The 14,435-nt window shown below is 31.1% G+C and overlaps 4 protein-coding genes and 1 non-coding gene across 5 annotated transcripts; 4 read left to right on the top strand and 1 right to left on the bottom strand.

Moving 5' to 3' along the window:
* Window positions 1-276: 276 nt before the first annotated feature.
* On the bottom strand, window positions 277-349 carry TRNAF-GAA. Its single transcript has one exon. It is a non-coding gene; the product is annotated as a tRNA-Phe (tRNA).
* A 4,983-nt stretch (window positions 350-5,332) lies between these two features.
* Window positions 5,333-6,658, top strand: LOC117916942 (zinc finger protein ZAT9-like). Its single transcript, XM_034833184.1, has one exon. It carries the CDS (start codon window positions 5,333-5,335, stop codon window positions 6,656-6,658), a length of 1,326 nt encoding a protein of 441 aa, XP_034689075.1.
* Window positions 6,659-9,171: 2,513 nt separating this feature from the next.
* LOC117916941 lies at window positions 9,172-9,570 on the top strand. Its single transcript, XM_034833183.1, has one exon. It carries the CDS (start codon window positions 9,172-9,174, stop codon window positions 9,568-9,570), a length of 399 nt encoding a protein of 132 aa, XP_034689074.1.
* Window positions 9,571-9,745: 175 nt separating this feature from the next.
* Window positions 9,746-10,105, top strand: LOC117916940 (zinc finger protein 1-like). Its single transcript, XM_034833181.1, has one exon. It carries the CDS (start codon window positions 9,746-9,748, stop codon window positions 10,103-10,105), a length of 360 nt encoding a protein of 119 aa, XP_034689072.1.
* A 1,836-nt stretch (window positions 10,106-11,941) lies between these two features.
* LOC117916939 (zinc finger protein ZAT9-like) lies at window positions 11,942-13,204 on the top strand. Its single transcript, XM_034833180.1, has one exon. The coding sequence runs from the start codon at window positions 11,942-11,944 to the stop codon at window positions 13,202-13,204; it is 1,263 nt and encodes a 420-aa protein (XP_034689071.1).
* Window positions 13,205-14,435: the final 1,231 nt, after the last annotated feature.

Here is a 14,435-nt window from a genome sequence, read left to right as displayed (position 1 = left end):
TAAATAAATTTTAAAAAAAGAAAAAAAAAAGCAATGAATTTATCCTTTCAAGGAAAAAAATTAATAAGCAATAATTTTAAGGACAATAATGAAAATAACTTTAAAAAAAAAGGCAAAAAGAAAAATGGAAGGTAAAAAAAACTTTTAAAAAATATGTATACGCAATAGGGGTGAGCTGATTTTATCCTTTGAAGGTTATAAAAAAAATGTATATGCAATAATTTTAAGGCAAATAATTAAAATAAAATAAAAATAAAAATAAAAAAAGAGAATAAATGCGGTGAGCGTGGATCGAACACGCGACCTTCAGATCTTCAGTCTGACGCTCTCCCAACTGAGCTATCCCCGCTTCTGAGTTGAAAGCTTTATTTGATTTAGTACTTCAAATTTATTATATTATCGCTTTGGAAGAGGATGCAGAACCTCGGTTGGGGTGGGTACGAGCAGAGAAGAATGCAATGAAACAAGCGAACAACTGGTGATCAGTCAATCAGAATGAAGGCCTCAAATACCTGTTACACCTGCTATTCACATCAATTGCTCATACCCACTCGACTTGTTTGCTTCATCTTCTATTGAATTTTCTTATATCTTATCAAGAATATCTTCATGATTTTTATTCCAATTATTGAAAAATTAAATACTATCCTTAAGTAAATCGCTCTTTGTTTCCCAAAAAATACGGAAAAAAAGTTATGGAAAATATTTGATTTTATTAAAGAAAATTAAATATAATTAAAATTTATTAAAAAATTATATATTTTAAAATTATTTAATGAAAGATAATAAATGAAATAAATTTGAAAAATGATATAAAAAATAATTTATTGACTTTATTTATTTATTTATTTTTTCCATTTTTCCTTTTTATTTTCTTTCTCTCAAATTTCCCTTGAGAACGAAACATAGCCAATAGCCAATATATGCATGCTCTCCAAGAAAGTTTTTACATCTAGAAATCCATACAATTAATTATAAATTTAAACATTTCTCATGCTAATAACAAATTGAAATTGTATATAATACCCATTACATGATATGAGATATATTATTAAAAATAATAATATTTTTATTATTTATATATATATAAACTGTGTTCATTAATTTTTTAAATATATTTTTATTTTTAAATGGTTTAATAAAAATTCCAATATAGTTATAATTTGTCAAATAAATTATTCTAAATTTTACTTTTAAAAAAAAATTAAAACACCAAATTTGAATGTTTGAATCTTAGCCGTTGATATCTCTTCTTCCCTTGCCTTCTTTCTCATATATTTCAACCCACTTCTCAGGCTTCTTTCTCTGATAGTTCAGGACCCCAAAACTATCCCAAGATCTATTAGTACTCAGAGATGGGTGCCTTGTTCTAGTTTTCTTCTTGTCAAGGGTCTCATGGCTGAAGCTGTAACTTTTGAAGGCAAAGAGAGGCTAGCTTTAGGCTCCAGTGTTCATCGAAAAATAGGCTTTCTTTGAAGTTGATCAAGATTTCGATGGGAGGTGGGAAAGAAGGTGATGATATTTGGAAAAGTAGTACAGAGGGTGGTGTTGCTGAGAATATTGATGGAACTGAAACCAAGTGCCCTGTCTGTTCCACGAGTTTCTTTTCGAAGAACGCCATGTACGGCTACATGAGGTGTCATCCTGAGAGAGAATGTTGGAGGGGGATCAATCCTCCGCCCTCTGCCAAAATGGCTTCTTGCTCCTCTGTGTCGCAGGAAATTGATGGCTTGAGCCATTCGTCCATGACATCGACTGTGGTTTCATCTGATACCAGTCCTCTCAGCCTCCTCTGCACTAGTACTTTTGTCCCTATATGTAAAATCGATGTGTACTGAGGCACATTTGATCATGTTTTGATATACTTGTTCTTAAAAACTATTTATAAATCAAAGAATAATTTTTTTAATTTAAAAAAAAAAACATTTTTTAAAAAATTTATAAAAATAACACTGTTTCACAAGTTGTTTTATAATTTTTAAAAATAAAAAAAAAAACTTTTTTGAATAAGTCGATTTTAAAAATAACTTTTCTATTTTGATTTTATAAAAACATTCTAAATTTTATTTACATAAATGAAATTACTTATATAATTAAAAATAGATTAAAAATATATAGTTTTTAGTAAAAGTGAATAGTAATATTATAATAAAATTATAAATTATATTTTTTTATAAAAATATATTATTTTAGTATATTTAAAAAATTGGATATTAACATCTTCATAAAAGAATAGTTGATTTCATTTTTTTTATTAAAAATGAATAATAATAATAATAATAATAATAATAATAATATAAAAATAATAATTGTTAATATTATGTATTTAAAATAAATAAGGAATAAATTTAAATTTTTTTAACATGTAAATGAGTCATAATATTTTTCATTACATGTACACATTTAATTCTCAATTACAAACATGGTATTGTAGAATGCCTTGATTTAATATACAATTAATTGGATCAATTTTTGAAGCTCTAAATTATTCTTAAAATTTAAAAGATTCATTAAAAAATTAAATTATTAATTATGTTTCACTTAATTTAGAATCTATTTACTTAATGAGAAATTTTTTTTAAAAAAAGTTATATATATATAAGAGAAACAGTAACTGGATTCTTATTTGAGTTTCAAATTATCCTTATTGAGGAGAAGTAATAGGGTTATTCTAGACTAATTTTTGTTTATAAATTTCTATTATTAACTAAATCCTTATTTAAGTTTTAAGTTGTTCTTAAAAATTACTAGATTCATTAACATATGCAACACCTGAAGTCTTGTTTAATTTCAAGTTTATTTGTCTAATGAAAAAAATAAAAATAAAAAATACGTTTTCATGTAAATTTTTTAGACCAATTTTTGTCTAATGAAACAATAGAGTCATTTTAGACCAATTTTTGTCTTTAAATTTTTTATATTTATTGGATCACTATTTGAGTTTCAAGTTGTTTTTAAAAATTATTAAACTTATTAATAAATTCAATGCATTAAATCTTTTTTAATTTGGAATTTAATTGTCTAGTGAAAAAAAAATGGAAAATTAATATGGTTGTATGTATAAAAAAAAACAATAGAGTTATTATAAACTAATTTTTGTCCATAAATATTTGGCATTAATTGGATCATTATTTAGGTTTTAAATTATTTTTAAAAATTATTAAATTCATTAATGAATCAAACACATTAAATCTTGTTTGATTTGGAATTTATTTGCCTAATAAAATAAATTTGCATAAATATAATTATATATATTAGAAAAATTAGGCTAATTCAATTTAAGGTAATTACATTAAAGGGGATGAATAGGGTGATGGTCTCTTTTTACAAATTTAAATTATGTGAATGTAATAGACAATTATATGTAAATATATTATAAAACAATATAAAAACAATTGCATACAAAGTAAGAGAGTAGAGGAAAAAAAATACAAACACAAGATTTTTATAATGATTCGGCGCAACCCAATCTATGTCCACTTTCCTTTAACTTCAATCTCAAACTTAAGGTTCCACTAATTCAAGACTCCCAACACAAGCTTTCAAGCAATACAATTGGACTATGGTTCCAATCTACCTTCTTAGACTTTTGGCTTCAAATACCCTTTACAATTCTCAAAAGATACCCCACTTTTGAACAACCCCTCAAGTACCACAGTTGAGAATCCCTGAGTGATACCTCACACTTAAACTTTTCTTCTCAAAGATTTACAAATGGGGATAAGAAGTGTTCTCACAAAATCCTAATACAAAACTTTAGACTCAAATGTATATAAAAAAAAAAAAAAACTAGGATTGGATGGTGCACTAAAGATATGTAAGTTTTAGAACAATGGTGCACTAAAAAGCACTCTTCCAAGACTCAAATATATTCAAGAAATGTTTAGGAAAGTTAAACTTTTAAAACAATGAAAATTATAGTCTTTTATAGAGGAAAATGACCAAATTAACTATTGGGAGTTTGACCGATCGAGTTAAGGGTCAACCGATTGACTAACCGTTAGCATTTAATGTTTAGCAAGTAACCATTGGACATCAACCTCACCTTGATCGGACCTCGAAGGGTTGAGGTTCAACCTTAATCAGTTGAACAAGTATTCTAGATGAGAGAGAACGTTTTTGTACCCTTCAACCAATTGAGCTAAACTGGTCGACTGGTTCCGTATCCGGTTCAACCGATTGAGTCGTTTTTGGCTCAACAACCATCCTTTTCAACTTAAAACCTTTTAAACAAGTTTGGAAAATATTTTACACAAGGTTTTAGTTGAAAACATGAAATCATCTTATTTTAAAGGATTTAAAACAAAATTACTTTTGGATGATTTTGGTGCATAAATTAATAATGTAATGTATGAAAAACCTAGTGCACCAACAACCTTACAAAGAGATCCTATAAAATTTAGGTCTTGAAAAAACATTTTTCTTTGAGGTCTTCTTCTTTTTATTGATTTTTCTTTAATTTGATTTTGTCTTTATGATTGTTACTTTGAAAATTATCTTGTCTAATCACACTTAAAATATAATCATTAATTCCAAATCTTATTTTGTTATCATCAAAATCGATATTAACCAAACCTTGATTTCACAATATACAAAAAACTAACCAAAACATTCCTAATGAATTTTGGTCTATGACTTTATAATATTATTGAGTTTCATGACTATGTAGTATTAATAAAATCATTTTTTGAGTTTTAAATTATTTTAAAAGATTAATAAATGTTATTTATAAAGTATAATTTGATTTTTTTTAAATATGTGTAATTTTAAAAAAAATCATATTTAATTGGGTTGTGGAGTGAGAAGAAAAATGATCAATTTTATTAACAAAATTGTGAAAACAACTAATTGTTTTCTAAAAACTGTTTTTTATTTCACTTCCTTTTTAAGAATCGAAAATAGATTACCTAACAAATAAAATGATCGAGCATGTGAAGGATTTCTCAAAAGCTCTTCAAGATATTTTCAAGTCTTTTATTTAGAGGGGAAAGAAAAAAAAAAAAAAAAAAACTTAACAATATGATTTCCTTATAGAGTGGGTAACAACTTAGAACCGCTAAATTAAGTTGGAGATCAGATTAGGGAATAAAAATAATTATTGTTATTATTTAATACCCAAATAAATATACTAGTATATTTTATGAAGGAAAGGAGATCGGTAAGAATAGAAATTCTAGGGCCGTAGGTTTCTATTTTTCTATTAGAATTATATGTATAAGCAAAATAGAAACCGTTATCCTTATCTACTCTTCCTCTTCCTACACTTCTTAAAGTCCACTTCTCACAACCGCAGAGGAGGGGTGCTCTTTGTTTTCTTTTTGTCAAGGGTTTGATGGCTGAATCTGTACCTTGTGAGGGCGAAGAGAGGCAAGGTTTAGGCTCCAGTTGTTTGCGGGAAAATAGGCTTTCTTTGAAGCCAATCAACATTCCGATGGGAGGTAGCGACGAAGGTGATGATGGGAAAGGTAGAAGAGCAGTACTTGAGGCAAGATTGGAATGCATGATCAGCAGCAAAGGGTTGGGTTGTTCAAAAGCTTTCGAGGGTCGGATGAGAGCTCACCTTGATGATCAGGGCGACAGAGATTCCAACAAGAATAAGACTTGGAACCTCAAGAACGGATCAGAGGAAGCCAACTGCCCTGTTTGTTCCAAGAGTTTCCAGTCGAAGAAGGCCATGCACGGGCACATGAGGTGCCATCCTGAGAGAGAATGGAGGGGGATCAATCCTCCGCCCTCAACCAAGACTGCTTCTTGCTCCTCTGCGTCGCAGGAAATTGATGGTTTGAGCCATGCGTCCATGACATCGACTGTGGTTTCATCTGATATTAGTCCTTCCGAGCCTCCTCTGCAGTGGACGAAAATTGGAAGGAGGGGCCAGAATCGCATCATCAACTCATATTCTTCTTCGGGTTCGTCCTGTAATATCAGCTCATCGCAGAACAAAGGAATTGTGGAAAAGCATCAAGTTTCTGACCGTGCAGGCCTGCAGAAGAGGCAACAACTTAAGATGTTACAAGTTGGGAACCTAAGGGATTATCCATCTAAGAAGCTGAAAATCCATGAAAGAGGGGCTTTGGGGTTCAGAGCCCAAGAAGATGCTGGAAACAAAAGTGGTGCTTCTTGGAAGGACTTTCTAAAAATAGGGTTCAATTTGGGACCAAAAGAAGTTGATACGGACAAGAAGAGTAGTGATGATAGAACTATACCTGGGGGACAACTTGATGATCAGATTGCAAAGAATACAAAGAATATGACTCCAAAGTTCGTAAGCTATATGGATGTTTCTGATAATAAGCGGTTTCTGAAGACATTATTACCGAGGAAATATAAATGCGGCACTTGCAATAAAACCTTTCCGACTTACCAAGCCTTGACCATGGGGAATAAGTATGCATCATCTTCACATACCGCAGCTTCTGAGGAAGAAGCCCAAGCCCTTGGCACTTCCAAGCATGCCAAGCAGGTGGTGCAAAAATCCCACAAGTGCCGGATCTGCAACAAGAGCTTCCCCACGGGTCAGTCTCTTGGGGGCCACCAGACAACTCACCGGCAGAAGCCAGCCCAATTAGCTGCAACCAAACAAGAAGCCAGCCAGAATGCAGGTCCAAGAGTTTTGGATTTTGATCTCAACGAGCTTCCCCCAATGGAAAAAGAATGAAGGTGGTGCAGTGTTGTGCATCTTTCTCCCTACAATTCAGTAAGTTACACTTGTTGAGTAAAGGCTTATAGATGTTGTATTCTTTTGTTTTCCACATGGGATGATTTTATTGGTCCGAATAGAAGTAAAATAGTTTTGAACTCTCCCAGATGGAACTGCTGAAATTTATTTGTCTGCTGTTGGATTCAGCCCTAGAACTGATAGAATTGGATTGGAATGTAATGGCTTTTGTACACATGCATTGTCTCCTAAAACAATCAACAAGAATAAGAACAAGCACTGTGGGGTGGTTTTGTGGCCTAGTATAAAATGAGATAGGATAAAAAGAAAAATTATCATATCCTATCATCCTATATTTAATCAAACAATGGGATATATTATCTACTCTCTTTGTTTTATTCCTTTGATACAAAATATGTTAATCTCTATATGCATATATCAAAAATTTATTTTTTATTAATTTTTATTTTTTAATATACTCCTTTTACAAAATAAATTTGTCATTATAAATTATATTTATGATTAAAAATGAAAAACTAAAAAAATATTTATAAAATAATATTAATATATATATATATATATATATATATATATATATAAATTATTTTTATATATTAAATAACATAATATAAAAAAAATTATTTGTAAAATTTAAATATTTTAATCATAAATATTGTTAGACATAACAAATTTTTCATTTTTTAAATAAAAAATATTTGATTGTGATATAATTTTTATTTTAAACACTAAAAATAATATATATTTCATATTATTTTTTATTCATTTAACAAATTAAATATAAATATAATATAATATAATATAATATAATATATCACATTGGATATGTTATCTTAAAATATCATCTTCATAGTATATATACATATCCAAGGATATTCTCATTGGAAATAATATCCTAAGATATACATATCTTATTCTAAGATATGCTTATTATATCTTGCCAACCAAACATAACTTATGTAAAATTAATTAGTAATTATAATTGAATAAATTACATTTAGCAAGTTGTTCAAGTTAAAAAAATAAAGAACAGTTTTTTAGAATTTCATAAAAATAAATAAATAAATAAAAGCTTTTAGTAAGTTGTTTTTAAAAAACACTTTTTTTAAAAAAAAAAATTGTTTGAATAAATTATTTTTGAAAATAATTGTGTTTCGATTTTGTAAAAATATTATAAATTTAATTCATATAATCTTAATTAATGTAAATTTAAGTCTTATTAAAAATGAAATTAATTTTGTAATTTTATATATTTTTAGTAAAAATGAAAAGTAATATTATAACAAAATCATAAATTATATTTTTTTAATAAAAAAAAAAAAACTATTTTAGCATATATCACAAAAAAAAAAGGATATTAAGGTACCTAAAATAGACTGTAACGCATATTTTTAATTTGGTAATGGGACATAAATTATTTATTTATATGATTGATTTATTATTTATCCAATTATTATGAGTTAGTTAAAATTGATTACTTATTTATAAAAATATTTATTTATTTATTGGAAAATTGATTTTATCACCATTACTTTTTTAAAATAATAAATAAAATTCTCAAAGGTTGAGTCCAAAAGGAACTCATATGACTTTTGAGAAGAAAAAAAAAGACTCAAAATCATCTCTATTAATGAATCGAGGTGATTTTAATAATTTTATTAATTTTTTATTTAATTGATACATATAATGCATGGATTTGAGAAGAAGCGAAGAAAGTAGAGTTACCTGGCCTATATGAAATGCATGAAATTAATGACATCAAGGAATTCGTCATTTTTATATTAAGGATTTCTCGAAAAAATCTTCTAAGATATTTTGGAGTCTTTTATTTAAAGAAAAACTTTATTCAAATACATTCACTAGTAATTTTAGAAAGTATTTTAACTTTTATAATATTTGAAAGATAAAAAAATTTATATACCAAAAATATTAAAAACTTTTCTTAAAATCAATACCAATTGGATATTTAGAATGAGTTTGAAAGCGATTTTAGAAAACGCTTTTAATATTTCTAATAATTGAGTAATGGTTTCCTAAAATCACTATCGAACTGACTCTTAGTACCATTGAATTAATACGAAATAATATTGAGATAAGATTACATTATAAAAATAATTATTGTTATAATTTAATACCCAATTAAATATATAATTATATTTTATTACTATGTAATCTTGAAATTAAGGAAAGGAGATAACTAGGAAAAGAAAGTCTATGGGGCCGTAGTTTATGTTAGAATTAGAATTATGATAGGATACGGCTGAGCAATGGCAAAAATAGAAACGGATAAGCAATGACAAAAATAAAAACACTCTCCTCATCAAGACTCCCTCTGCGCATCTCTATACATTTTTCTCTTCTTTCCTTGACTTCTTTTTCATTATTTCAATCTGCTTCTCACAACCCAAAACCAGTAGAGATCAAATTAGTCCTTGGTGGTGGGGTGTTCAGGCTCCAGTGGTTCACCGGAAATTAGGAAGATAATCAAGATTCCGATGGGAGGTGGCGAAGAAGGTGATGATGTGAAAAGTAGAAGAGTAATAGTGGAGGCAAGGGCAGTATGCAACATCAGCAGCAAAGGGTTGGGTGGTTCAAGAGTTTGGAGGGGTCAGACGAGAGCTCACCTTTATGATCAGAGCAACGGAGGCGGTGATTCCAACAAGATCAATGTCACTTGGAACCTCCAGAATGGATCAGAGGGTGGTGTTGCTGAGAATGGTGGAACTGAAGCCAGGTGCCCTGTTTGTTCCAGGAGTTTCCATTCGAAGAAGGCCATGCACGGGGACATGAGGTGCCATCCTGAGAGAGAATTGAGGGGGGTCAATCCTCCGCCCTCGACCAAGACTACTTCTTCCTCCTCTGTGTCGCAGGAAATTGATGGTTTGAGCCATTGATCCATAACATTGCCTGTGGTTTCATCTGATACTAGTCCTTCTCAGCCTCCTCTACGGTGGACGAATACTGGAAGGAGGGGCCAGAATCGCATCATCAAATTATATTCTACATGGGGTTCCTCCTGTAATATCAGTTCATTGCATTAAGGAACCTAAGGGATTATGCATCATATAAATGCCGACTTACCAAGCCTTGAGTGGAAACAGGTCCAGCCATTCTTACAATAAGAAGAGTCTGGACATGGAGAATAAGTATGTATCATCTTCGCATACCTCAGCTTCTAAGGGAGAAGGCCTAGCCCTTGGCACTTCCAAGCAGGTGGTACAAAAAGCCCACAAGTGCCGGACCTCCAAGACCTTTCCCACGGATCAGGCTCTTGGGGGCCACCAGACAACTCACCGGCCGAAGCCAGCCCAATCTGCTACGCCCAAACATGAAGCATTAATGTTGTCTGCTGAAGAAGCCAGCCGGAGTACAGGTCCAAGAGTCTTGGATTTTGATCTCAATGAGCTTCCCTCAATGGAAGAAGAATGAAGGTGGTGCATTAGTGTTTTTTTTTTTTTTCCCCTAAGTTTTGATAATTCAGTGAGTTACAGTTCCTGGGTAAAGCCCCATGGATATTATATTCTTATATATTTTTTTTTCCAAATAGCATGATTTTCTTGGTCTGAGTAGGGCTATAGTTTTATGCTTTGTGTCAGATGGGACAGCGGAAATTTCTCTCTGATGTTGGATTCAGACCAAAAACTGTTAGAATTCCTTCGAAAAGTTTTGGCTTTTGTGCATAGCTTCTTCTTGGATTTTGAGATTAATGCTCAATTATTTATTTACCTTTCACACTAAAAGAATGACTATTAGAATATATTATTAATTAGATCAAATTATATGTTTCTTCTCGAATGCTTATACGTGTAGCTCAAATGTAAGTTTGATTTGCTTTCATACATGTAGACATGTTACATAATTTAAATTTAATTATTGATGATAGGCAATTAAGAAGGACATAAGGGTAGAGGTGTAAATAAAGTCAGTTGTATCATATAAAAATAAAACCAAACCAACCAAATTTTGAGAGAAAAAACTGAACTAAATCAAGTCTTTTGAGGTCAATTTGGTTCAATTTTCATGTGTTGATTAAAACCCATATTAATAGTTTTTTTTTTAAATCCTAAATCTAGTTGTAGATTTGTGTTTGTTTTGAACCCAAATCCCATTAACTTGAGTTTATATTAAACTTTAAATTTAATTTGTTTTTAAAATTAATTGAAACCAACTTGAATTTGATATTAAAAATATATTAAATACATTTAGAATTAATTTGACCATAATATAAAAACAATAAATTATTTTAATATAATCTAATATTAAAAAAATTATCAAATATTAAACAATTATATATAAGTTTCAGAATATCGAGAAAAATTGAAAACTAAACGAACAAGATCGGTTTTCAAAATTCTCAAACCAAACCAACCTTTTTTATTTTTGAAAATCGAATCAATATGATTGGTTTTGGTTAGTTTGGATCAATTTGTCGGTTTTTTTTTTTTTTTTTTTTTACTTACAACCCTAGATAAGGATTATAAGGTGATAAGATCACATTATGGACTTTAACTAGTCAAATAAAATTAAAATACATCATATTTTAAACCTTTTCATCAAAATCATTTGTCCAATCTCAACTCACTAAAATTAAAGCTCTTAATTCAATTCCACCTGCTCTCTTTTTCTTTTATGTAATATGTAAAAAGAATTAATAATTAATGGTTAAATAGAAAAAAAAAATTAATGCTACCACTAAATAAAAAACATGTGCTTAATAATTTAATTACAAATAATTTTTTATAAATATTTTAAATGTTTCCAATCAATGGAAAGAATTTTTAATGTTTTACATTGAAGATCACCACTTGAAATTAGGATTTAATTTGGAGTTTAGCATCACCCACAAAAGCAGCTATTTGATTTCAACCCAAATTTAATTAATTATATATATTTAAAATATAAAAATAATTACTGATATTTAATACAAATTATATTTAAAATATAAAAATAATTGTTGCTATTTAATACCCAATCAAATATGCTATACAAATATAGTATATTTTTATTATTATTATGTAGAGAATAGAGCAGTAATCTAAGGACAATCTTGAAATTTAAGGAAAGGAGATTTGTAAATATAGAAACTCTAGCATCTTGTTTTCAAAAAAATAGAAACTATTTTCCTAGAGAGTTTGTACCCCATTGCCACACTTTTCCTTATTTGCTCTTATTTTCTGTTCTTTCCTTAATTTCTACCCCTAAAGCACGGAGAGAAAATCAGTAGTGGGGTACATGCTGTTAATTTTCTTCCTGTAATAGGGTTTCATGGCTGATGATGTACCTTGTGAAGCCGAAGAGAGGCAGAACTTGGCTCCCGGTGGTTCACCAGAAAATAGGATTTCTTTGAAGCTTATCAAGATTCCCAAGGAAGGTGGAGAAGAAGGTTCTGATAAAAGGGGAGGAGTGATAATGAAGGCAACACTCGTATGCAGCTTCAACAGCAAAGGGTTAGGTTGTACAAAAGCTTGGAAGGGCCCGAGGAGAGCTCTCCTTGATGATCATGGTAACTGGGGCAGTGATTCCAACAAGAATGCGACTTCAAACCTCAAGAATGGATCGGAGGCTAGAAGCGAAGCCATGTGCCCTGTTTGTTCCAAGGTTTTCCAATCGAAGAAGGCCATGTACGGGCACATGAGGTGCCATCCTGAGAGAGAATGGAGGGGGATCAGTCCACTCTCGGCCAAGACTGGTTCTTGCTCCACTGTGTCGCAGAAAAATGATGAATTGAGCCCTTCAGCCATGAAATCAACTGTAGTTTCATCTGATACTAGTCCTTCTCAGCCTCTTCTGCGCTGGACGAAAACTGGAAGGAGGGGCCAGAATCACCCCTTGAGCTCATCTTCTACTTCTGTTTCGTCCAGTGATCTCAGTTTATCGCATAAACATGGAGTTAAGAACAAGAACCAAGTTTCTGAACGTTCAGGAGAGAAGAAGAGGCAAAAAGTTGAGGTGTTACAACTTGGAAGCTTGAGAAATTATCCATCAAAAGAAGTGAACATTGATGGAAGAGGGACTCTGATGCTGAAAGAGAAGGCTTTGATAGACACTGAGTTAGGTCCCAGACAAGCAGGCCTTGACAACAACATAGAGGAGGAATCAGGTAGCAAGAACACTACTGTTAGAAGCAAAAACGGAAACAAGCTCGATCAAGAAATAGTAAGCGAGTTGCTTCTTGTGGCACCCAGGGAGTATAAGTGCAGCACTTGCGATAAGATCTTCCCAACTTTCCAAGGCTTAGGTGGACACAGGTCTAGCCATAGTTATAAAAACAACCTCCAATCGATGGATACCGGAGAAGAAAAGTCTAAAGAAGGTGGCTCCAAGGCGGTGGTAGATGGGTTCAAGTGCAATATTTGCAGCAAAACCTTCCCATCCGGTCAGGCTCTTGGAGGCCACAAGAGGATTCACTTTCAAGGATCAACCCAAGCAGCACCCAGACAAGGCTCGGCCTCTGGAAAATCCAGCAAATGTTTGGGAGATAAAGTGCTAGATTTTGACCTCAATGAGCTTCCTCCAATGGAGGAATGAGGATTATGGAAAAGTTGAATCAATCAACTGACTTCAATCAGTATGTTTAAGCCATTAGGTAGTGAACTGCTGCAGCTATCAATGCATCTTGCTCCTCTTATAATTCAGCCTAAGTTATTTATTTATTTATTTTTTTTTCTATAGACTGATCAATTAGTTGTATGTGCTTGATGAAGAAGAGTACTCTTTTTCGGTTTCTTTTTTTTTTTTTTTTTTCTGTACACAATAGGATAATTTTTGGTGTTCCATCGGCCTTGATGTGAAACATCCCCTTATGTTATTTGTGGCCAAGTTTTGGTTATTGGTTAAATCTGATTTGGATTTTTAGGCTTTAATTCTTATTCTTTTTCTGAGTATATTAATGTCTTTGAAGCTTTAATTTGCAGAGGTACATATAGTTGAGGTTTTTGCATCAGTAGTGAGGGATAAGGACCTGCAAGAAGAGACCAGGAAGAGAGAGAGAGAGAGAGACTTCCCAGTGAGCTCCTCCATAGGTGCTGAAAATAGGAATCCCTGAAAGAGGGCTTTACAAACGCTAAATAATAACCTCCCTGAATCGTATAGAGAGAGAGAGCCCCACAATGACCTCCTCCTCTTGGTTTTGCTGAAGACCTCACAGCTCTTTCATTTTCTTATTCTTCAAACAACTCTAAAACCCTTCCAGAAAGAATCCAAAACCCTCCCACAGTGTACCAAAAAACCACCACTCTCTCTCTCCTTCTCTCCCTTATCTTCCTACCGAAAACCTTAACTCTCTAAAACCTTAAACCCAAAAAGGAAAAAAAATTCTAGAATTTTTTTTCGAAAGTATAAACAAACTAGCCATAAGGCTTTGATTTAAGGTTAAGTTTTTGAATAACAACCTTTGGCTTTCTCATTTTATTAAACACTTTTTTATTAAACACTTTTGAAAGAGTGTGCATATGTGATGATACAAGGAATTAGGTTATGTTTGCTTCTCGAAATTACCAAAGAAAGAAAATGGATAATCTCTAAATTTTGTGACAAAACATCACTTTTTACCACCCAATAAAAGGCTTATAACAAAATATCACTTTTTTAAGTACAAAAATTGATAAAATATTGCTTTCAAGCACAATAAGAAGTGATAACAAAAATAAAAAAAAAAGGAAAAAAAAGTTCCTGACACAGATATTACTTGCAACTATGAAAAAGGTTTACGATAAAATATAATTTCTAACTATGAAAATAACTGTGGTAAAATGTCACT

Source organism: Vitis riparia, chromosome 6 (assembly GCF_004353265.1).
Source record: "Vitis riparia cultivar Riparia Gloire de Montpellier isolate 1030 chromosome 6, EGFV_Vit.rip_1.0, whole genome shotgun sequence".
Lineage (NCBI taxonomy): Eukaryota > Viridiplantae > Streptophyta > Magnoliopsida > Vitales > Vitaceae > Vitis > Vitis riparia.
The sequence above is the reverse complement of the archived record's forward strand: the minus strand, read 5'-3'. Positions and strand labels throughout refer to the sequence as shown.